Source organism: Pseudopipra pipra, chromosome 6, assembly GCF_036250125.1.
Source record: "Pseudopipra pipra isolate bDixPip1 chromosome 6, bDixPip1.hap1, whole genome shotgun sequence".
In the NCBI taxonomy this organism is placed as follows: Eukaryota; Metazoa; Chordata; class Aves; order Passeriformes; family Pipridae; genus Pseudopipra; species Pseudopipra pipra.
The window spans coordinates 31,683,394-31,709,302 of record NC_087554.1 but is presented as its reverse complement, the minus strand read 5'-3'; the positions used below and the strand labels follow the sequence as shown (position 1 = coordinate 31,709,302).

The window sequence follows — 25,909 nt, the reverse complement described above, 5'->3', positions numbered from 1 at the left end:
TCTGAGGTGCTTGTACTTAGAGTTCTCTGAGACCTATCACCTTTGCCAGTATGTTGGACGTGCTTTTAGCAGTTTCTTAGCGTTGAAGCAGTTAGTGTTGTCTTGGCAGCTCAAAGAAATTTATGGTTGGTATTCTGTCACTTTGCTATTTCTGTAAGATTAAGATGTAGCTTATCTGAGCTTACAGCCAAAGTTTGGTGAAACTTCTGATCTGTGGTGCATGAGATACATGTGCTGTAGATGGTGGTACACATAGATAAAATATTATGAAGAGCTCTAGTTTTAGAAAGTTACTGACTTGTGTAATACCAAGCTGCCTTTTCACATTCTGAGAAGAAAACTCGAAGTAAACAGTTTTTTAAACAACCTTAGATGAACACTAATGTATGCAAATGGGAAGAAAATGTGGAAAAAGCCATCTTGTTCTGCACAATTAATTTGAAGTTTATGGCTATAAAACCAAGCATTTATATCTTGTGAAAAAGGTCTTTGAAGTGCTGCTTAAATTTAAAAAAAAAAAAGGCAGCGAGAAAGTTTCTCTTTATCTATTGTTAGTGAGCAGTATTGGATTAATTTAATTGGGTTTATGCTTTTTTTTTTCCCCTTTTCATTCCAGTTGTTATTTTAGATTGTATTGTTGTAGGAATAATTAAAGGCATATATATTAGATGACAAGATTCTCACTAGGAAAAATAACACTGGCAAGGAGGCATTATGTTTTTCTTAAATTTTTAATTGTTTTCAAATAAATTCTTAAGAAAAATGGAATTTTTATAACTCTGTAATATTTATTTTAGCAAGTGAACATTATATTTTAGGGAGGCCTTTTACACATGACAGATATAAGAGATGTTGAACTTCAGTGCTTTTGCTAATACATTTTTATTATGAAAAGGCGAGCACATGTGCACATAGGCCCACACATACATACATACATCTGCCAATTTCAGAGTCTTCAGGAAAGTTGTTTCAAAAAACAGACATGTTTGAAAAATATCTAATTCTGACTCTTCTGACAGCTCTAAGTTCCCTCCCTTTCTCCAGGAATCTGAAGAAAACTGTTATGCTACAGTGCCCGATCCTTTCTTGTGAGTAACCGTTTCAAGACCTTAGCACACACTCTAGGAGGGCACCACTGGTACCAACATTAGATGGGAACAGATTTTCTACAGAAGGAAATAAGTCTTGTGCCTTGGTGCACATGCAGACACATGGTTTGCTTCTGACCTAGACCTCCTTGTAGTTTTTTGTGCAATTTATTAAATCATACAATAAATTCACTATTTTTCTTAATTATGCTAAGATTAATATATCAAGGTTGTTAGCTTGAATTCAGAATGCTTCCTTTGTCTTTCTGAGAGGAAATCAACACAAGGCATTTAAAACCGCACCTTTTTTTTTTTAAGTCAGTCTTGTACATTGTCTCTACTCTATCTTTCTCCATCATAATAGTCAGAAATTCTTATGTCAGTCCCAGCCCTTAAAAGTGCTGGCACTCCCAGTCTGGTGGTTTGATGAAGCACTTCAGTGTTTGCACATCTCTCTGTTTGACTTTCCCTACTCATTTGGATGACTTCCGTTGACCATTGCCTACTTTTTTTCCCCTGTTTTTGGAATAGTTGTCATGAATAGTAGGTTTTAGAAGATGTGAAGTACTTTTTGAGAAAAGGTTATGTTACAGACTGCATAGGTCTGTTGAACCTTGAAATATTCGATAGCTGCAATTTACTTTAAATGGAAAATGCCTTTAATTAAATTTCCATTTAAGAAGTAAGCCATTTATAGAGTACATTTTTGTTACTTTCCTCCTTTAGTATTGCATTTCAGTAGAACAGTTGCATTTTTATGACATCTGCTAATACATTAGCTTTATTTAGAAAAACAACTGCAAAAATTGTGTGATGCTGGAAACTGCAAATATATCTGTAGAATCTTCAGAAGACTACTTACTGTGTTCTGTAAAACCTCAAAATATGAAAAGGTCTATTTAGACATATTGAGATATGTACTTGCATTTCAACCAAGTTTCTTGACTGCAGTGATTACCCTCTGAACATAATCCTAACATTTCTCTTACTTTCTGCCTTTTGCTTGTGGGGGAAGGAAAAAATGGGTGGAAATAAGAGAAAACATCAAGCATCTGTTAAAATTAGTAGACAAGCCATGGTCCACTGAATAGAGAAGATTCAAACTCCTAAATAATACAACAATGAGGAAAAATTGGGTTACTTTTACCTTTCGTTTTTCTTTTCTCCTGCTTTGTGTGCTGTGACATGAATTTCTGATTCATTCAGTTATGTGTGCTCTCTCATGCCATAGTATCAGGCTTAATCTTTAGTGAACTGGGGTCTGGAGTAATTCAAGCCACGTGACTAAGTAAAGGTTGTTATGAGATCTTAATGTGCCAATTCCTGTATTCCTGAAACTCAGTGGTCAAAATGACATCCAGTTGTCTTAGCAAATGTGTGACTATGCAGACTTTCTCTTTTTTGATACATTTTTCTGTATAGTCATTCATTATAATTTTTTTCACATAATGATATTAAATCATCCTAAATGAAATTTATCTCGGACACTCTTTTAGCTTGAGCCCAAAAATTTTGAAAGAAAATTAAATTGATATTTAGTATGGCTTTTTATATAAGAATTTTTCTTATTCAACTTGGATTTCTAAGGAAAGTTATCATTATAGTTTTAGGAACATATTGTTCTATGTTCATCCTTGCATTTTGAAATATGCTTTCCTAGAGTAAACAGGATTTACTTGCAAATATAGAATTTACATAACTTTACAAAACTTGTAGTTTTGAGACTGTTCACTATTAGTAATTTTTTCCTGGAAGCCACAATGATCTTTTAAGTCACTTGAAGTTGTTTTGAGAACTTCTGGATAGTGCACATGTCTGTAAACCAGTTGTACTAATTTACTTGTGTTTCAAAGTCCAATGTAAATAAATGTGTAGTGTTTCATAATTAAACTTCATATTTAACATTGATATTTGTTCAGCAATGTCATTTAATTTTTTGCATATTTTAAATGGTCCTTAATGTGTAATTAGTTTTACATATAAGGTGAAATAACTTGAAATTTGCACTGTGCTAGAAAAATTTAGCATGTGCCAAAATACCAGACATCTTCATTAACTATGGAATTGCTTAACCAATTTGAATACTGAATATAGAATGAAAGAATTCTGTATGGATTCTTTATGAAAACCCACATGTTCATATTGTTTTTAGCATTCCCATATTCTTTCTGGATGTTTTAAATTGTAGTGGTGTACATGTCTTATTCTAGCAGCTAAAGTGTATGAAAATATGCATATGTATTGATAATTATTTTTACAATCCTTGTATTGTGAAGTAAATTACGTATTGATAAGAAAAAGTTATACATGTAGCATATAGCATCTAAGTGATAAGCACCAGAATATTGATGTGAAAGAATGTATTCTAGTAATTTTGGAAGCATAAACACGTGGGAGTGTTGTCACACTCTCAGCAAAGTGATGGCAAAAATAGGACAGAAAAAAAAAGACAAGAAGCACCATGGACTGTAGCATCAAAGAAAAGGAACAGCCCTCAGGACCTCAGCTCTTCTGTGCAGGCATTTACTCTGATCCCCAGTGACCATTTTTGTGTGCTTTGTAGTACTTCTGCTCCAGGTAAGGGTTATAGTCTCAATATCTATGTGGAAGACCACCATACAGTAGCAGTAAGAGAACTGGAGCAGCCTTGCAACCTGTCTCGAGTTTAAATTTGTGACTAACACCATGGTTTATGATATCGTGTCAATGAATGTGTGACCTCTGTCCATCTGAGAAGGAAATAGTTCATACACATATACAACTGCTCTACTCCATTGTTTAAGTGAAACAACAATCAAGGACATAAGTGTAGAGTGTCCATTACTATAATAAGGCTTTATTGTATGAGACTCCAAAAATTTACTAATGTAAGTAATCTATGAACTTCAATTATCTTCAAAGATCAGGGAATTGTTCCTTTAATTTCAGTAAGGAATCCCTGTTTGTTTTTCCTGTTCACTTAGTAATAGAAATTAGAGGATAGTTCATTAATGGAGTTACAAAATAGCACCACTGTTATTGTGCATTCTGTGAGCAGGTTTCTTATGTATCATGGTGGAGCATTATTCCACAGAAATTATTAGTAAGGAAGAGTTACTAGAAACACAACAATATTCAAGATAATCATGAATTAAAACCCTGGAAAACCCTACCAAATTAAGTTATTATGTTTTTTTCCTCTCTTGAACCCTCCAGATCAAGGCTGGGTGGTTAATTGAAGAGCCTGAGTCCTAGAATTTGTTTTAAATACAAGAGGAACTGACCAGAATTCTGTGACATGCCCATTGCCTTTTACACTAAAGGTAGTTTTGCATCTTGGACATTGAGATGCTTAAGTTACCTGTGCAGAAGGAAATATGTCTGTAAGTGTTCTAGGTATTCAGTGACTGAAATGTCAGGTAGCACAAGTTTAGGTGTGGTGCCAGAAGAATTTGGATTTAGTGTGACAGTGCCTATATGAATTTGGAAGCATGTATCTGTGATAAACATAGGGTCTCTGCACTGTGACATACACTGTAGGCATTTTTTCCATGAGGAAATGGTCTTTACTGGTCTTAAAATCAATAAATTTACATGTGAAAGACTAAGAACTCAGAGAAAGAATGAGGCAAGGTTTTTCTTCTGGAGGTCTGTATTTTTGTTCTGGCTTTTTAAGATTTGGTGGTAATTTTACAGTACTGTTTTCAGAGCCAGATACCATATTTTGTATCCATCAGCTCCATTCCATTGACTTGAATGAAATGACAGTGATTTACATAATCTGTTGACCTAGTCTCATTTTCTCTTGAAAGCTTATCATCAGTGAAACAATAGAAGGGATGGAAATATGCATAAAAATATTAAATTAATTTTTCTTTGGTTGAGATGTTATATAATAATTTTACTTGTATAGCATCAGTGAAGCCAAATATCAGGTCACTGGCGTAGAGAAATTCTCATTTGAGGACACAGAAAATTCAGTTCTCTGCAAAGCCAGTGGAGAATCTAGCTGGACTGCCATCAGCAGCAAAGTGAATATGAGTCCACTATTTGTTCACAATTGTGTGGGGCTTCCTTTTTTAAATACTTAAAACATCAGTAAGAATATTTTGTGGGACAGAGTTTTGTGGGCTAGAGAGAAAGTAAATAAGCTGAATATCAGTCTCAGGTATTTTTCTGTGGTTTTAAAATATCTAAGTTATAAATTTGCACTTCTAAAACATAATGAAACCCAAACTAACTGCCTTATAGTGAAAGGTATTCTTCCTGAAAGGCTGAAGGATGCTGGACTATAACATGAACTTGATAGAGAATTCTGTCTGCCTAAGTACACTGATGGAGTAGCAAGAAAAGGCACTTGTTGCTCAGTTAATTAAAGAGTTAGGGTGCTGATTTCTTTAGTTTATTGTAGGGTGTCACATTACTCTTCCCCCTTATTAACCAGAGTATTACTGAACTGTAGCAAAATGAGAACAGAGGAAGGATTTTTTTTTTATTTTCTCTGTAAAAACAGTTGGAGTTTGGCAGGTTTTATTTTAGATAAAGATAAATGCTTCATTAAAAAAAATCAAAACCACCAAAATATATCCCTCCTGTTTCATACTGAGAATTTTTTCCTGATTGTAATAATTTTTAAAATACATGCAATATTAAAGTCTAACTTTGCCGAACAGTCAACTTCTCTGAAGTATTCTCTGAAATTTCTCCCTGTTTGAAGTCAAGACAAATACATTTCTAGATGATAAACAGAGAAGATGCAACCTCTTTAAAACAAATTTTCTGATGTATTTCTATGTTCTTGAAACAAACAGTTTTAAGACTTAAAATGCTTTTTACTACCATAATTCACATGTTTTTCAAAATGTAAGTTAAAAGCCTGACTTAGTGGTTCAATTATGTATGGGTTTGAGACCTTATCTGTGTTCCTTTCTCTTATTTGAAATGTTCATGTAATGAACTTCTGGTAATCTACAGCCCCGTTAGAGTGCCATCCTCCAAAGGGATAGAGTAAAAAGATGAATGTGATTTTAACAAAGACAAGAGAGAACGCAAAAGAGAAAGTGGAAGGATGTGTAAAGAAAGGAGACATAAACACAGAACCTTTGGCTTTACCACTTCTTCAAGTAATCCTTGGATACTTTTGCATGATGGGGCTTGCAGGCAAACACAAGTGTATTCTAGCTGCAATTTGGAAGCGTCTGTATATGAGCCTTCTGTTAAATGGAAGTTACATAGCAGTGCTAACCTCGCAGAAAATACAGCTGAGGATTAATCTAAATTGGTAATACTTTTTAAAATGTTCTGGACAGTTTTATTTCAAGCTTTTAATATCAGTATATTTCTTAGAGCTAATTTTATGATAAATAAGAAGCTTCAAGCCAACAGTCACCAATATTATTCATTGCTCCCCAATATAGTACTCCAGAAACTTAAATGTGCCATAAACTTTTTCAAAGAATGATGTTTCTTTGCTGTAAGAAGGATAGCTCTCTAAGTAATTGATCTGATTTGTGCAGATGGATACTTTACTGTGTAATACGTGAGTGTACTTCAGGCAACACAGCTAATTTTGCGCTCCAAGCAGATATGCTGTGCTAGCACACAGTAGAGTATGAAGGATAAGTGATATAATCACACTGAGATTAAATAAATTTTCTGCTTATGTCAAATTTTTATCACAGCTTGAAAATTTGTTTAAAAAGTCATTTGAAAAATGAATGCAAATAAAATTAAACAGTTCTCTAGTATTGTGAGTTATCCAGTATTGCAAGTCATTTTATATGACAGATTTTTTAGTCCAGCCTTGGAATGTGTATACACACTCCTGTTGAGATGGTGGAGGGAATGTAGAAAAGGTGATTATAGATCATCTTTTTGTGTTGCTGCATCAGGTGCATCTTGTAGTTGATAAGCTTACAAATATGTGGTTCTTGCTTTTTTCAGGGTAATAAAAAGTGCAGCATGGAAACCAAAGTTACTGTGAGAAGAGTCAACAGTGTAATCTGAATTAAATGCACGTACTCTATTAGCATGTGTCAAAGGATATTATATTTATATATCAAAATAAACAGTGATAGAAATTAGTAACTGTGAATTCTTGTTTTCCATTTCAGGTCAAGAGATGGAGAACAGAATTTCAATTTCCATTTCCAAAAAAAAATACTGTGTGGATACTTGCATTATTCTGTCTTATCTTGGTTATAAATAGTGGTTTAAAATGTTTGTGTAAAAAGCATGAGTGATTTTACAGTTCCCTGTATTTATTGTGTGTGCCTCTGTTTTAAAGACATTTCAAGTCTTTGGGTATTTTCTGAGATAACTGCATCCCACATACTGCTTGCTAGATCTGACAGGATTCATGTTCTCTTTCAGGAGACGCTGATAGATTGGTGTGATGAAAAGGAACTTAATTTGATTTTAACAACTGGAGGAACAGGGTTTGCACCACGAGATGTCACTCCAGAGGTGAGATAGTCCTGGAATAGAAAAATCTGCCCTTTGGTGTAGAAATGTATGACTCTGGAGGAGGCGGGGGGCGGATTTTTTTTTGCTTTCCTCTGTAACTTCACTTTACAGTATCTATGGACAGGTCAAGGGATACACAACTTGGAAGCAGAAAAAAGCAATAGAGAGTATAGCATAAGAGAATAACTCTGACCTTGGGTTCTGACCCAAAACAAGTTTCAAACTAAAATGTGGTATAGCATAATGGTTTTCTAGTCCCCTTAAAAAACAAAATTCTGATGGCTTTTTGGCGTAATTTTCCTTAGCACTGCAGTGCAACACTGCTAAGCAAAATCTTGTTATGTCCACAAGGAGAAGTGGGATAAGAGAGATCCTTTAATTCTCCCTTGCAGAATACTGCATTGACAACTACTGCATTGTAGGTTGGAGTGTGAGACACAGATAGTAGGGGAAAAAAATTCCTTGCAAAGCAACTATTGATCTGCTTGATACCACATTGTCAGAAAAACCTAAACAGGCACAGAGATGGAGACAACCTGCACCAGTAAATGTTGCACAGGAAATCTGGTTACATTCCACTTATACGGAGCTGAAGTGAAGAGGAAAAAAGGGACATTTAATCTAATGACCTCATGGCTATGAGTTGTCATATGAAATTACTGTGTGATTGTGATTGAAGTATTTTGATATTTATGGTTCCAAATTAGATTAATATGAACTTTTAAAATTACATACTTTATTTGATTTGCTTACGTTCACTAAAGGGCAGAATTGAGTGCCTGAAGTGTTTATTTGCATAATGTAACAGATCTAGGTTTCTCTTAAGTACTCATATAAGTTTTCAGTTGCTTAGACTTTCATGTTGGAGTTGATTTGAGTTCTTTATAGCACATCTACAATGCTTTTTACTTACAAATGTGTTCTGTCACATGGCTGCAGTTTAATTTTTTTCCCATTAGAAATCTATGAACATTTTTTAATTTATTGTATAACATTTCTGTGACTAAAGAAACATGTAACCAAAATGCTCCTGTTCATTACTTCTGATGTTTTTAGATTATATACTAGAAGTCTTGAGTAACTAAAACTTTGGGGTCTCTTTATCAGAATATGGGAACAGTGTAAGATGACCGCAGTGTGCTAGCTATTGAAACTGATTTTGAAGATTATTCACTGTGCTAAAGCCACGAAAAGTGAAAAGTGCGTAGGTAAAGTTTGTATCTTGCTTACAAACTAAATGATTTTGAAGGTTGTATTAAGAGGACTGTGTAGAAGGATGACTGAATTTCTTCTTCAGTTTTCCTTCGTGCAGGGACGAGCCTAGGCAGTAGAGCCAGAGAAAGCATTGCAGCCAGTGCCAAAAATTAGCCACAGATTCTCAAGCAGCATTTGGAACAAGAAATAAACAAATGAGAACTATGCCCATAAACAGCTAGTATTTTCCTTACACTGCATTGCTGTTACAGAAACTAATGAAGACAGATGGGGGTGACTTGTTTGATCAGTTTTGATGAGTTGATGAGTTTTGAAAGTTAATCTGAGTTGTTAATGTGTCTTTATATAATAAAAACACTGATATAAAAATCATTAATAACTTGCACTGTAGAAAAACTGCATTGTTTTTAAAAGTAACAGATATGCAAGACTTGGGCTGATCATAACAGAATCGGGTGTTCTGACTGTCAAATTATTCCCATACTTAAAAAGAATTTTCATAGGAGAGTATTTACTCACTTTTCACTCAATTAAGTTGAATTAACTTGCAGTACTAAATTTAAATCACAGTGGAGAGATTGAATCCCAGGTTTTATTACAAAGTGGCAATGATAAGGGTCATTCGTATGATAGCATTTATTAGATCATTCTTTCAAACAAATGCTTTAAGAGAAGAAAATCAGTTTGGCAGTTTGTGTCATACCAAAAACATATTATTGAGAAGCGTAAGTTTTGTTCCCATAATTTATGTCTTGGGTCAATGAGAAAGCCAATTCAAAATGGAAAATTCGTTATGTCAACATGAAATGTGCAATAACAAGCCTTTAGGAAAAGTTGAGCTGATGCAGGAAGTGGTTTTAATCTCTTCTTTGTGAGGTATTGGTCCAGCATGCTGTCATTGCTGAACTGATAATGAAAGGGTGTGATCATGGCATTGTGCTACTGAGATGTCATCTTTAAGATGTGATTTTAAAACTGTTAAGAATTCAATCTGATAATGGAAGGTGTTTTAGTATTTTTCCTGAGATTAGGGAGAGTGGTCCCATGGGTCATATTTCAGCTGGTATGTTTCCATCCTGCTTCTCCCTGATTCTCCTGTAATTTGGATTAGAAAGCATGTTTTCCTGCTTTCTTTTCTGAGTATACATATATAATTGCTATTGTGCATATACAATAAAGGTTGTTCCCAAGAGTATTTACAGGCCAAAGACTTAATGTTAATTGAATTTTGTAATTATTGATAAAATTGAACTTCAGTGCCTAGCATAATGTAGCTAAAAAAAGCTTCTTGATACCTCAGAAATGTATAATTAAGTTTCAAAAAAAATTAGTAGTTTCCCCATTCACTTTGCCTTTTGAACACTGTATCAGAACCAGGTTATTGCAGTTGTTTCCATCATGTGTAATGACATTTTTTCTTGTACCAGAAATAACCGATTTTAGATATATTTACAATATCTGATTTTCCTTACCTGTCTCTGTTCCCTAAATTTGTAGCCTCGGTCTAGTCAGTGGGTGGAGAAAAGCTTTTGAATTAGTCCTACAGTTCACATTTTGAGGGTTGAAGGTCGGTTTAATTAAGCTGTGTGAATATCCTTCACTTTCTTGACTACATGACTAGAAATTATGAAATGCATGTGGGTATTTAAAAAACCAGATGGACTCAATGGATGGCTGAATTTGAAAGTAACTGTGTTATAGATGTTATTAGTGAATGCTGGAATTCTTTATTATGGCAGTCGATGGCTTAATTTTGTAGATACAGCCAAATTTTTTTTCCAGTCTTATTTTACATATAATTTATGGAGACAGTCTTTAAGTCTCTGCTGGAACTGCATGTACAGTCTACTTGTCGATTTAAAAGTCTTCATTGCAGGACAGAGATCAGAACTTACGTATAGCATTTCTTGGGGCAAACATTTTTTCCTTTGAGCTCAATATTTTAGTGATAGTTCTTAAATAACGTTGATAATAATATATGTTAACTTTTGTGAAAAAATTTAAATAGTCTTGCAGCATTTTTATCAATCACTATGTATCCTTCTGAGATAGAAATGTATTTTCTCTGTTGCTGTTGGTTAGTACAAAAGGGAAAGGAAAAATTTCATGTATACAGGTGCTCTGCTCAGTTTCTATCTTCTGTCTTCTCTACTTTTACATTTCTTCTTTTGCAAAAGTGTACTTCTAAAAAAGCCACGTCTGCCTCCCTTCTAGCTGTTTTTTTATCCTCTGTCTCTAGTATGATTCTGTGCAAGTCTTTTTAGCCCAGCTATGAGACTAATTTTATGTACTTAGGTAATAGCAGTAGAAAACAACTTATTGTGCCTCAACTGATGCTAGGCATTCTTGAGCTGTGTTGCTATGTGTATTCACAAATAGTTCATCCACACTGCAGATAATTTTCAGTCCTGAAATTTTAAGATAATACTTTAGAAGAAGCGCAGAAGAGCTCTTTTCCAGCGTGTAAAACCAGACAGATGTTTCCTTATAGGCTTCCTCCTTTTCCAGTGTTCTGGAAAATTTATGAATACTTCTTTTGGTTCTTGCTGTTCATATTCTTCAATACTTATAGACTGGTTTTAAATGTATTTAGGCACATTCTTGTTTTCATTTAATCTGACAATGTATGCATATTTGTTTATTCTTTCATCAGAGTTCTCTAGTCCATGAAAAGAGCTCATTGTTCTCTGGAACTCCCTTCCATTTGTCAGCATTTTTCTGAAAAAAGCATGCTCAGAATGAACAAAAGGCTCCAAACATAGCCACACAGAAGCCATGTTTGGAGGGAAGAAGGTCCCAGTTCTGCTGTGATATAAGTCTTTGTATATTCAGTTCAAAATTGCAACAGCATTTTTATAATCATTACCAATTGCAAATTTTCGATCACCTGGCTTTCCCCCATTCTCTAAGGTATCTCTCAGGATTTTTCTTCAAATTCCGTTTTATTTCCACAGACTATTTTAATATCTGTATCCTTCAATTTCTCTGTCTCAAGTAATGTTGGCAACCCTCTTAATCTCTATTATTTGTAGTTTTGTGTGTTTTGTCTGTTTGTTTACTTTCCCTTTAACTCTGTTAATGAAATAAGATGCTTGTGACACAACGTACTCTCACAGCAACAGGTGTTCCCCTCAGATTAACCCAAATCCACTGAGACTTACACTTTCAAATAACAATTTCCATTTAATAGCCAATAATTTAAACTAGAAATAATATATTGGGGATGGAGAGGGGGTTGTCCTTCCTGGTTCAGAGCGGTAGGATTTCTACTATTGTTTGTTGTGGATGTAGGAGTGCTTCTGTTCTTCTTCAGCAGTATTTTAGTGTTGTCACTGGAAAAAAAGAAATTTATTTTCTTTTTACAAATTGTCACTTCAGCATGGCTCCATAGTGAGGAGGAATGGAGCCTTCATCTCACATGGGACATAAGTAATTTTGTGGTAGGAATAATATGAAATTTACGACCTCTAATTACCCAGGCTGTTGTTTCAGTGTTTGACCCTTCAGTTTGACCCTTCAGTACCCTCCAATATAAGAGCCTTTTGCATCATATATATATTTCTGTAGTCTATATTAAGACTATAGCTTTCCATATCTCTTAATGGAGGTCTTGCTCCACATTGTTTGATTCCTAGGTTGAGCTGTTATATAATGAAGTATGCTGTGTATGGACGATGTCTGATCCTGTAAGTTGCCATCAGACCTTTTGAGGCCTTCATATTTCTTAGAAAATTGTTTCCAAGCCAGCTTGCTCCTAAAGGGTCTGAATTAGAAAACCTTGCCACATGCATCTAAGCAACAAATGTGCTTAAATGGAATAGATTGCTCTGTGACAGACTCCTCCAAATTCTGTACTACTCTGTTAGAAGTTTAGCAACTCTATAAAGTACCATTGCCTTTTTCTTAGTCCTCCAGACAATTCTTAGCTTGTATGATTAGACCTTTATCCTATCTGCTTTAATTTTTCAATAAAATGTTTTGTTTGAAAAGCTGTATTTGGTGTTACAAAAATCCAAACATATTTATGTGCCATAATAATATAATAAAGAATTCTTTATTTAGATTTTAAATCTCTCTTTGGAAGGCAAGCTATTATAACAGAATTAATATATTTAGTTGCAGAATACTTTTCACTTACAACTATTACCAGTTTCTTTGAGAAGCAATATACAAATTATTTGCACTATACAGATTACAAAAGCACCTGTGTCTTGAGAAATTCCACACTGATTTAGCTGACTTATGAAGGGCTAAAAAGTGCCTTTCTCTTCTCTTGTTTGAGTTTCTCAGGGAAGCTTGGTAACACACCATCATTGCTGAAGGGCTTGGTTGCTGTCATCAACTGCAGTCACTGCATGGGAACACCTGCAAGCTGCCAGGGCACCTATAGTGAGAAATGTGAGGGAGAAGAAAGCCTGATCCCATTTCAGCTCCATTTACTCAAATATCAGAGGTTACTCAAAAAATAAGACCACCAAACAAAACAAACAAAAAACCCCCACAAAACAGAAAAACCCAACCAAATAAAGAAAAAAACCCTAAAGGATGAAGAAAATAGATGCAGAGAGTGTTCCTGGAGAATGGTTATTTTGATAAAAAAAGAGGGCTTGGTAAATTCTTGATATTCTGCTGCAAAACCAGCAGTTTTTGACTTGTTTCTTTGTCTGTGTCAATCCAGCTGAGATACTAGATTGAAAGAATGTGTCTCTCAACTTATTTGTGTCTAGATTTTCCAAAATAGACAATTATGAAGAATATGGGGAAAACAGAAGTGTTGTAATGCAGAGAGTACTTGTCTGTATGTGGGATTGATGTGTCTAAAATGCAAAGCTGCATATTTTTTCTGACATTCCCTTTTAAAAAGTTTCAAATGTCACAGTGGATACAGAAAAAGGTCAAAAAATATACGATGGCTTTCTGTGAGAGTTATGCAACTCGATCTGTTTAGTTTATCATAAAGAAAACTGGGAAATATCTTGTGTTTTACCTGTACTTTCTTTGGGAAATAATAACATACAGCACTAAAGGCTTTGTAAGGTACCAAAGGCTTTCTTTGCCTACTTTAGAGAATTGTAAAAATAGCTGGTGATAGAGAGCTTGAGCCAGAAAAATCTAATAAGAAAATAGTGGAAGGTTTTTATGTGTTGAGGTTGGTTTGCTTGTTTAGGAGATTAATCACACAAACAAATTGCCTAGAGACCTGTATTCTTCATTTTAATTCTGTCAAATCAAAAGTATTTGATAGTGGGAGAAATGTCTTATAGAACTCAAGTTATCTTGTACTCCGTACAGAAGTCATAGATGATGTTGAATGAATTATCCTGCATGGAAGGCCAAACTAGATTCTGGCTTTATGTTCTGTGTGTGTTAGATGAGAAGATAGTTTGACTAAAATGGATCCTGAAATTAATAATTAAGCCATTTTATTTCATGAATTCAAAAGGATCACATTAATTGCTTCTGCCTCTTTTTTTAAAATGCAAAACCCTGAAAATACTGGCTGAGGATGCTGGGACAAATAACGTTTAAATTACTTAACTAATGTATTAAACTTATGTGTGAAGTTGTCTGACCATCATATCATAAAGGTAATGCTAATAGAATTCCTCTTGCACCTTTGGATATTTTTGCCCATTTAAGGATCAGCTTTTATTTGCTTTATTTTAGCTGTCCTTAATACTCTTGAATAGCAAATAGAAGTTCTGTTTTCTGACTCAAACATGTATGAAATATTTGCAAGCTCTGTTGAAAAGAATAGTAAAACAGTAGTGAGGGATTTGAATGTTCCATAAAATGAGAAGCAAAGCCACGGTGGTGAGCCAGGAAACCTCACTTTTTTATTCTTAAATTTTGAAAATAAGTTTTTTATTCCAAGGTAATTTCAGAATGGAAGTTGGAAGAAGGCTGGCATGTCCTGTGAGTAGAAAAATGGTTCCTATCCCAGTGAACTCAAATACTTCCAAAAATACAGCCAGAAGAACAATATGATTATAGTTTGCTTTTCTATTGAGGTAAAGAGTTCTCCTCCTCTTGGTATTACTGATGCCTTTTAGCCATGTTTTCACTGTAGAGCCCACAGCTGTCTCTGTTAACTGGCTTGTCTCCTATTAGCAATGTAGCCACAACAGTGAATATATTTTGCAGTCCTTTCTATAACTGTGGAAAGAAAAATAGGCCTGCCATAAGACTTCTGCATAATAAATTTTAAATTTGGAACTTTTGGAATTTTTTTTCCTCTTAAGCATTTCTAAAAATAGTTTCCATTAAAGCATCACTTCAGAGAAGATAATAGGAAACTGGAAAAAAAATTAAACATCAAGTTAAGGCAAAATAATCTTGAAAACATTGTCAGGCCTGTAATTACACAATTTTTGCCCTTCATGTGTCATTTTTTTCTGGTCATGGTCTATTGCAAAGAGTAAAAACTTAATATGGGGAAAATTAACAAAAAATTGTATAGACATGTTAGGAAGACTTCTTTGTGACGGCAGCTTAAAGACATGAAAACTAGAGGGCAAATACTAGTTTGGATTTAAGATGTGTGAAAAATTGAGTGAGTTAGTCCTTTTGACATAAGCACACCAGAATAGCAAAATGACTCACTATTAACATAGTTGATCATTAAAACTAATACTTATTAAAGAATAGAGAATTTCTCATTTGCTGCTTGCCTGCTGTGTAGGAGCCTTTCCAGCCACTAAATGAAAAGAAACTAGAAGAGTTTTGGAAAGCAGCTGGCTTCAGGAGTTATTCTTAGGATTATAACTGGTCCTTCACCTGCTTTTGCTAATTGCTACCACGTGGAGCAGTGAAGCTTTAGCAAAATGTTGACTCAGTATAAGTACCAAAATACAAAACCAAAATGACTATTGTCACACTCAGGCTTGAAAGTCTTATCTTATTATGGACAAGAAAATTATTATTTTTTTATCTTAATTTAGACTGTATTTTAGCTTCTTGTCCCTTCATGCATATATTCTTTTCCCAGTTATTTTTAATTGGAATACCTAAATTAATAGTGAGGTGCATAATCTACTGTTACTAATTGTTGACATTAAAACTTTCACTGGATTTAAAAAAACTCCAGATTTTCCTCCACAAATAAACATTTTTTTATGGTGTGCTGAGATCAGTTTGTCATAGTTCATTTTCACTGAGCTTGAAAGATCTTACTTCAGAGAGAAGGTGATAGCAATTTTGTTCTTGATGTGCTGCAGCTAATTGTAGTTGCTGCTGGCCACAAAATCACAAGATTTTATAATTACCTCATGGTCTAATTTCTGTTTGGAATTCCTGGCTGGTTTATGCCATTTCTAAAAATATGATGGAAGTCTCTTGGTCTTCTCTGCCTAAATTTCCTACCATTTTGTTGTAAGCCCAAATAATAGTGTTTGACACAGGAAGGTTTGGATATGGAAGAAATTCCTTTTCTATGACCCCAATTTCTAAATTTGAAGTTGTATTAACCTGTATTATTCTTGTGCCTTGCTCAGCTAGAAGAAGAATGAGTGGGTGATACCCAGAGGATCAGTATAAATACTGTTCCATCAGCTTAGCCTGTCGCTACTGTATTCCTTAAGATCTTTGTTGGGTATGAGTGCATGGCAAGTTCATACAGATTCTCTCTGTGACCTTTCCAAATCCTGATTCAGCAGGGCATAGCAGAGCTAATGATGCCTTTATATTATCTAGGGTTCTCTACAGTTTGCAAAAGAGGGAAGAGTTGGCTTCTAGTTGCATGTTACTACCTTCTCAGAGTGGAGTGTAGGTTTTTAGTGTTGCCAGTAAAAAGTTAATGTGCAGGTGAATAAATGCACACACAATGTGGACTTCAAAGTGGACAGAAATAGTGAAGTTTGATTCTTGGTTGGTTGACTTTTAGTTACTAGGAACATACTTACTAAATAAAAAGACTCATGACTGAAATGACAGATGAGTCAAATTACTGAACTTTATTACTGCTGGGATTTTCTCAGTTCTTACATTTCAGACTTCATTACATGTTTCTGAAATAGAGCAGCGGCTAAGATTTCTGAAACATAGTTTAATTTGTTTAAAAAAACCCCCATGTTAAATAACAGTGCTTAAGTTAAAGAGAAGAGGATATTCAAGGTAACAAAAAGGTGCTTCTAAGTTTCTCACTTAGAAGAAGGTTACCCCACAAGATTCGTAGGACTGATTCTTTTCATTAGAGTGTGGATGTATCTAAGCCAAATTCAAACACCATCATACACTAATAATGAGTAACAGCTAATGATGACTCCAGTTTATCTCACAAATGGCCAGCAGTGGCTAATGGGTACTCCTGTTCAACTTCACAACCTATTTTGCAGTGGCTGTGGGAATGAGCTCACAAGACCATCCCCTTTCCCCTCTTATATTAGAGGTGCTAGAGGTAAGTGTGGTTTTGGGGATCAAGGGTGGGAGGTCATGAGATGAAAGTGATGTGGTCTTCTTAAATTTTTCACAAATCTCAATAAAGGCATGTATCTGGGGATGGGCAAAGATTCAGTTGAATTCTTATTTTTTGCCCAAAGAGATTACCCAGTCCTAAAATGACATGCTTTCCTTGAACTGGGAGTCAGAAATCCCTTTTCTCTTCTGTTTTTCTGCTGCAGAAATTCCCAACATTCCCATTATGTGGGCTCCAGAGAGGGGTAAGCAACATCTTCAATCCCACCCGATCATTTCCAGACTAATTCTTTGCTAGTATTTTTTTGCTTTTTTAATCATCATCAGAAACAGTTTTTAGCCACATTTTTCCCATTTGTTTGATTTTCTTGTGGATTCTCATATTTTTGTTTTATAGGAAGGTCCCATGGCCTCCCCAAGTGCTAGGGTCAGACTCATTTGCTGTTTCCATTTGTGTGCTATTCTCCTGTGGATTTTCATGGTTCACTCTGATCAAATGATATTATCAAAGGGTGAGCGTCTGGATTGTTGGGACTTTTTCACTCATGGTATCCTAAGTTATTGAAAAAGCACTGCCACCCTGCTGCCCTGTTGATCATTTGGCAAGCTTATGTTTTGTCCTTGCTGAAAGTTGCATCTGATTATTTGTGGGCTTTGGTCTTTTTCTGACTTGTCTGTCTGGGGACTGCCTGGCATTTACTACTGTCTTTTATTCTCTCTACCTGCTGGCTGTGTGGCATTGTCCTCCTGAAGTCTTGGCCCTTTGCCTGACTGTCTGGCATTGCCTCTTGGTCAGCTAATTGCTTGACACTGACTACCTACTGCCCTGTCCATCTGTTGAACGGCATGTATCGCCTCCTTACTGTCCTTTCAGTCTGACTGTACACGGGCATTGGCCTTCTGCTGCCCCGTCTCCTGCTCCAAGTGCCTGACATTGCCTTTCTGCTGAGCGCATCTGCTGACTTTGTGAAATTGCTCTTTGCTGCTTGGCACACATGCTGACTGTTTGGTACTGCTTTAGCAACTTGCTGAATGTTTGGCATTTTCCTTCTGCCTTTTCACCTGATCCTTGAATGCAGTGTCCCTTTGCTGCTCTTTGGGTCTGCTTACTCACTGATACTTGCTCTTCTGCTGTCCTGTCCACTTGCTTTTATGCCTGGCATTTCTATCATATTGTTCTGCCCATCTGCCTAGATTTTATTTCTAAATATGTACCAGTCTGAAAAGATTAAGAAGAATTGTAAGGAATGGGGAAAAAATATTGTCTGACTCCTTCATGATCTGATTCAGTTTAACATACCAACCAAAAACTGATCTCAGTACCAGCATTCAGCTTTTTCATTGAACTGCTCAAAACCCTTTTGACCTTACAAAAAAAAGAAACCAAACACAAAAAAAACCTGAATTTTGTTAGTCTTTGCTTCCATCACTTTATTTGATAGGTATATTACTGTTCAGTAATACTGTGTTCAGTATTAAATTCAATACTAAATAATTGCTACAATGCTAATATTACCCACAGTAATTCTCAGAATCCATGGAAGGTAGGTAATAACAGGGGGGAAAAACAATCTGTTGCTGAGGCTCGGAAAGGTTAAGGTTTGAATGTAGAGCTATGTTCATTAAACACAGTGGATCAAAGAAGCTAAGTAAGAAATTTTATGGACTTCTTAATTTAAAACAGAGGGTTGCAGCTAATCTAAAGAAGCCATTGGATCAGTACAGTATTGTCGAACCACAGTGTGTCCTACTTGCTGCTTCCCACTCTTTCTGTACTGGGAGAATGGTCAATTGCCAGTTTACAGAAACCTTTTACCACTCTCTCACATATTAAGAACAAGGACTTGACTATATCAGTAAGGTCCGTAGTAAGGGAACAAATCATTGTCGCATCTTAGAATAAGAAGCAGGATTTCCTGCCTCTTCTTTTAATTCAGCTTATTTGACCTGTCTTTTTGTAGCTCTGCCACAGTTTCTAGCTTGTTATGTGTGGGTTTAATTGTGCTTTTGAGTCCAGTACCAACTAGGAACTGGAGAAAATATTCTGTCGTAATGAATCCTGTCATAATTTCATAATAAATTCTTACTACACTTAAATAAATTTCATGTAATATTCTTTTAACTCTAGATTTTAATCTCTTCAGATATATTAATACTACTTTTGCTATCTTCAAAGGTACCTTAAATATGTGAAATTATGTCTAAGCATAGACAGGGCAGGGCAGCACCCTTGAGTCAGTAGCCTCCTTCACCAAGTGCGAGACCAGCTGTGGAGTCAGAGGAAGACTGTGGGAGAGCACCTTGTTCCTATGCTCCCAACAGCAGCTTACTGCTGTGGAGGATGGCTCCCAGGACAGCTGATAATATTCTTAGTAAGAGCTAGTAGGATCCTTCTCCCAGTTTTCTCATTAACCTCTAGAAGCCAGTAAACTTGTATTCTGCTCCAAGGAACCATGGGACATGAATGTCCGCCTTTACTCCTTTACAGTCTCATAGGCTCTTCTGTCCTCTCTCTTCTCAGCCTTCCCAACCCTCCCTTGCTTCTCCGAGCATATTTTTTTCACACCTTCACAAACTCTTAAAGACGGTAGGCTGGCAGTCTCTCACTTCCCACCAGCTTCATGCTGTTGAAGGGTGTGGTGACAAGAACACATCTCAGTGGTAAATCTTTCTCCAAGCTTTAAGTCATAATGTTACTGTGATGCTTCCCTAGGCTATTGTTTGAGGTGTATCAGGTGCTGGAAAGGAGGAATATTCACTCTAGTACTGCAGGGCTGCAGGATGCTGCTAGAACTCATTTCTTATCCCAAGAACCATAAGTAATTTTTTAATGTATCGTTTTAGTTATTTGAATATAGTTTTTTAAAACTTAATATTATCTCAGAAAAATGTGGGGATTTTTTCAAGTAGTATTCAAGGTACATAAATTCCATATGAAGAAAAGCAGCAGAAATTGGAGTAAAATCAACACAATGCTTTTTCTTGAATATGTGTAATTTTCTTAGTTGAAAACTATACCTACCACAGCATTGATGCAATACTGTCTCAGGCAGCTTCACTGTAACATATCAAGATAAAACAGTTTTCCATCTGAAGTAAGCAAATGGTCACTTGGTGGTGACCATGGTCCAAATATAAATTTTAAAAAATATCTGTGGTAAGTTGAAAGAGTACACTGTAGGTTTTGTCTTATAAACGAGTCAACATTTGGTTAAAGAAGCAATGACAAATTTGCACACAAAGCCCTGGGAGTAGAGTCTTCTCTATCAAATACTTGTAACAGTGATATACAACTTTTTTTTTTTTTTAATAGGGTGGGGGTGGGGGATTGATCTTTTGTTGTTGTTGTTTTCTGGGGTTTTTTTCCCAAGGTATTCTTTAGTCTATCTTGCACTTTTCAACCAAAAATTAGCTTTTGGAACAGTCATAAAAACTTACAAGTCTTTCCAGCTCATAGAGTTTCCCTTTCCAGGATAACTAAATTTCCTGTTTTCAGCCTAATTGTATCTCAGTTTTAGTCCTCGTTAGACTCTTTTCCTTCCTTATTATCTCTGATTAAAAAAAAACCTGTTACACTTCTCATAGTTATTTCCTGACCTACAATATCTAAATCCTACAAATTATTTTTCAGGAGAGAGACTGTTTTTCGTATATCTTCTTCCCTTTGGTGTAGTTTTTAATTTCCAATTATTTTTTTTACCGTTCCCTTTCTTTATTCTTCTCTGTTTTCTAAAGGAATCCTTTCTGATTATAGCAACATTGCAGCCTCTAAGTAACTAATTTCTTCAGTTGTTTCTGAAAAAAAAAAAAAAAAAACCAAAAAAAACAACTTCCTAACTAATACAGGCCCTTTGCACTCAAAAAGAAAGATAGGTGTATAACTATTTTCCTACCCTTGGAATTTCCAGGAGGTGTTTCACTGCCCTGATCCACTTAATTACTGCCTTCCATTTCAGTTGAAGTTTTCTATTCTTTTAAGAATAATTTGTCTGACAGTGAGTGTGTCTGACACTCACATCGACTTGGAATCAACTTCAAATTTTCTTAAGTCTGTATATTGCTTCTGGATTCAGTCTGAAAAATTTATTGGTTAATTTTAGACAAGAATGTCTTAGATGAAACTTGTGCTAAAGAACATATATGCCTTTTGGTTCATGCGTTGTCATCATCGACAAAGGCTTTTGATGTTACAACTCATGTAACAGTTTGCTGAATGAATATTGATACTGAGTAAGTTCAAGTGTCTCTCTAGTGTTACCTCTTTACTTAGTGGGTAAATAGCTTTTGTTGTGAAAATGAAGACATGATGTTGCATTAAGAGTGTAGCAATTTGGCAGAGAATAAATCCCCTTGCTTTCCAGCTGTTCCCTAGAGATCAGAGGGGCTGGGTGCAGCCAGCTTACTTTCTGACTGCCACTAGTTTGACACCATAAGTCTGGTTGTGTTCGATAAGGACTTTCACAAGCACAGATTCACAAGTAGTGTAGTTCATGGAAGCAACATGTTATAGATTCTTGGTAAATTGACTGTGATAAATGCACTAGATCTACAAAATATAAGTGTATAGTGCTATGTACAAGTCTTCCTGGATGTGCTCCGATGGAGTCAGAGACACAAATCTTATGAAGAGGCATCTCATCTTTGGGGAGGAGAGAGGACCAAGCCTGTTGACTTGTCTGCAGAATGGGGTTGTATTCTCATCCTCTGCCAAAGATGATTTCAAATGCAAAATTTATACTTTTGGGAGAAGTGGAGATGAGATTATAATCAAATATCCTGTTGCTGCCATCATAAAAGTGGAGGGCAGCCACTCTGTATATAAATGAGGGGTATCACGCCTCCATCAGCAGACCATCACGCCCACAATAATTCCTTTACCACATATCTCACAGCATATCTCATGACTTTAGGCCTCATTCCTACAGATGGGTACACAAAGTAGTGTATCAGTGACTGTTGCAGAGTCGTTCCTCCCAATACATTTTGCTGCTATTCTGCCCAGACAGGTTTTAGGTTCAACCTGGAGAAGAGAAGGCTCCAGAGAGGCCTTATTGTGGCCCTTCAGTACTTAAAGGGGGACTATAAAAAAGATGGGAACAAACTTTTTAGCAGGATCTGATGCAATAGAACAAGGGGGAATGGTATTAAACTGAAGAAGGGTCAATTTAGATATTAGGAAGAAATTCCTTACTGTGAGGGTGGTGAGACACTGGCACAGGTTGCAAGAGAAGCTGTGGATGCCCCATCCCTGGAAGTGTTCAAGGTCAGCTTGAATAGGGCTCCAAACAACTAACTATAGCTGAAGATGTCCTTACTCATTGCAGAGGGATTGGACTTAGATGGCCTTTAAAAGGTCCCTTCCAATTCAAGCTACTGTATGATTTGCTGGAGCTTCTTTCATTTCATTTGGTAGTTTGACGAAGTCAGATTTATGTAATGATTGGGAAATTTTATCTGAGACTGCACCTAAGCTTTTGTTTGGTTTGACCTTTACTGCTTTCATAGAACATCGTAGCAACACTAGTCAATCTTTTCCACCCTCACTATTTACTTTCAGGAAATATTTGTACAACTTCATTAGACTTTTTTCTTGTAACCTTTTTGCAGATAGATTGAGTGAGTAGGAAATAAGCTTTATTTTGTGTAGTGTTGCAATCATGTACGTCACTCAAGTGGAGGATTTTGCAGATTTCAAAGCTGAATGAAAGCTACACATTGCACATTTTATTTTGGCTGAGTTTTTGAGCTACAGCTCCCTTTTCAAGAGTGAAAAATGATAGGGTTATTGCCACTTCCTACAATGAGCTGACCAGTTCTTCCTTTAAAACCAGATAATACTTATGTATCAAGTGGTATACGGAATTAACCCATGAACAGCAAGGCCTAACACTATGGTCTCTTTCAAGATCTTCTATGAGTCATGCATATTTTACTGATTTCTGCTGGTCAGCATTAGTTGTTCCTGGACTGAGAACAACAGAGAAAGGCTCAAAGTTTTTTTAGATGTGTTTGTCTCCTAAGAATTTTGTTTCCCACAGCATCTTAATGAGAAGCTGCTGTTAACTCATCAATACTATTTGCTGGCAAGAGTATGTTTTCTTTTGACCTTTCTTAAGGATAAGAAAGATGGATTTTTAACCTAGCTAGAGCTGTGGGTTTTTCTCAATTAATAGCTTTAACACTGTTTATATAGTCTAATATTTTCCCCAGAGATATTTTGTATCTCTGTTAAGTTTTCCTTGTTAACCTTTTTTTTAAAAGAGGACTTTTTAAAATATAATTCATTTAGTCAGATAGATAATATTGGGCAGCTAACCTTAGGTGCATCTGATATCTTCGTTATTCTGAATTATTGTCTTCCATCACCCGTATATCTTATATGGAAACACAGCTGTCTGATTTTTTTTACTTAAGTTAATCTGCTTAGAGGTATGATGTTTGTAGTTGCTGTACACTTAAAAAAACATCTAACCCTCTTGAGAAGGTACTTAGCTGGCTTCCTAAGAGAAAACAAGTTTCTAGCTTTTCCATTACAAATTCTTCTGAAAGCACAACTATTCCTACACAGGGCCTCACCACCCTCATAGTGACTTGCTCCAGTGCCTCACTACCCCCACAGGGCTGACTGACTCTGTATCAGTATGTCTGACTGGAAGCCATGGCCAGGAAATGGCTTAGTGTCTCCACTAGCACCCCCTGGGCTTACCCATGTGCCCTGAGGGATGTTAGGACTATGGCAGGCCTGGGCATCGTGTCCCCTTAGTGCTGGTAAAAGCTCACCCCAGCCCTGCCAGCTGCATGAGGTGAGCTCTGGGGTGTCCCTTGGGGCTGGTGTGTACCTGCCACCTGGACCACAACTACCACCTGGGGTGGGGAGGGTGGGCAGACGCCTCCAACGGGGATGCCCACTGAGTGACTGCTCTTCTCTCCTTCCTCCCCGGCCCCAAACCTCCCTCTCCTCTCCTCTTCTCTGTTTCCAGCAGGGCCTCAGGCTTTTCGCCAGCAGGTTCTCACCCACTTTCCCTACCCAGCATGCTAAATACCCTGCCCTGACACTGCAGAGAAACTTGCTGTGGTGGTGAGATGCTTAGCATTCATTGCAAGAGTCCAGTCCTGTCTACATTTTGAGTACACAGAGCAAGAGCTAACTTATGCACTGTGCCTATCTAAGGATCTCTTTTGCCTTACCAGTTCTTAAAAGCTACTCCCTTTTCTCAGTGAACTACTTGCACACTGCTGGTATAAAAATCAGTTTGCTGAAAAAGTTTGGACACCAAGTGAATTTTATTAAAAAGCAAAAAGATTTTTCAGCACAACATGATCTGCTGCTTCAAGCACAGCAGAAGTGTATGTGAGGGGAGGTGCTTATATACCTGTGTTGCTGTATCAATGGAAAGGTGTGTACATTATAACAACTTCAGGGTTTCAAAATTAAGAGTGTGCAGTTGGGAAATAAACTGGCATAATATGTCTATACAATGTGAAGTTGTAATAAAAGCATTACTCTGTCACAGCTGAGTAGTGTCAATAAATGCTTGAACTAATTTTACCTAGGGCATGAAAGATACTTTAACGTCTTCTAAAACTCTAAGAAACTGGAGTTTTGAAAATATGTATAGTAAACATCTTAGTAGCAGTGTAAAAAAGGGAATATATTCTCTACTGGGTTGGGGTTTTTTTTTATATCATTAACTATTACTGTAAAGTATTGTAAACCATTAATTAAATAGTAAAATCAAATTCCAGAGGGAAAGGTTAACTCAATGTATTTAATTTTTCTCAGTATAGATTAGAAATTCTGCTGTCTTCTATTTCAGTGCTCTGTGCTGCGGCAGTCTCAACAAAGTACTTTCCATCTTCTTTGAGAAACGTTTTCATTCAGTTTTTTCCATGAGAATCTTGGAGGAGAAAAATGTAATTTGTGCCAGAAGTTAAATAATCCTCTATAGGAAATCGTTTGACAAAAGGCACAGTAGGTCATTCAAAATCTGTTTAGTTGTTCAGTTCTAATAAAAGCATCATTTACGTGTGCCAAAATTGACAACTGTTCAGACTCTGAACACATGAATTGCATCATTGGATGTCACAAAAGAATCCTTTTTAAGAATTTTTAGGTTATGGCAGAAGTACTTTAAAGCTGCTACTATTAGAGATGATTTATCATTTACTTGGAAAGTAAAGATACTGTGTAAGAGAATCTTAAGAGAAAGTAAAGTACTTTTTGTAATTCTTGTGTTGCCATGGTGTGTTCTTGAAAAATTATCACTCATTAGTCCATCCTTTGTAGTGCAGAAGGTGTATTTCAGGAAGTGTTGGGTTTTATTAAATCTGCAACACTGATGATTTGAGATCTGAAATAGTTTGGAGGAGCTACTTTACCTGTGGCAGAAACTGGAGATTTAGAAGTGCAAAATTTCGTATGCCATATTTTTCTTGGCAGAAGGTAATGTATGTTAGGAAACATCAGACAATATCCTCAAAAGAAAGGAGTTCCACATCTCAGTTTCAGTAACTAATGTGCTAGAGCTGAGGCATTGCAAAATTATTTATTTACAGCAGTGAAATTGCAAGTAAAAACTTTTGGTTCTTTCACTGACCAAGAGACTGGGTAAGTTCTTAAAAGAATGCAGTGTGCATTTCTACCTGGTGACCTCATTCTTTATGTGTACTGATGAGAATCTCTAAGGAATAGTGCCTATTGTTTTCCTAATATCACAGTAGTTCTAGACTTCATTGCTTAGTATACTTCC

At 36.1% G+C, this 25,909-nt stretch overlaps 1 protein-coding gene across 26 annotated transcripts in view; it reads left to right on the top strand.

The window, feature by feature from the left end:
* The window catches only part of GPHN (gephyrin), a 284,198-nt gene that overhangs the window by 144,908 nt on the left and 113,381 nt on the right, over positions 1-25,909 (top strand). For 15 of the 26 annotated variants that reach the window (XM_064658383.1, XM_064658402.1, XM_064658398.1 and 12 more), the window contains exon 4: positions 7,440-7,532. The exons of 1 other annotated variant lie outside the window; for it this stretch is intronic. In XM_064658383.1, coding sequence (XP_064514453.1) covers positions 7,440-7,532 — 93 coding nt within the window. Of the gene's footprint in view, positions 1-7,439; positions 7,533-17,365; positions 17,405-25,909 lie in introns of all 26 variants that reach the window. 10 more of the 26 variants (XM_064658384.1, XM_064658388.1, XM_064658385.1 and 7 more) reach the window with 1 other exon arrangement.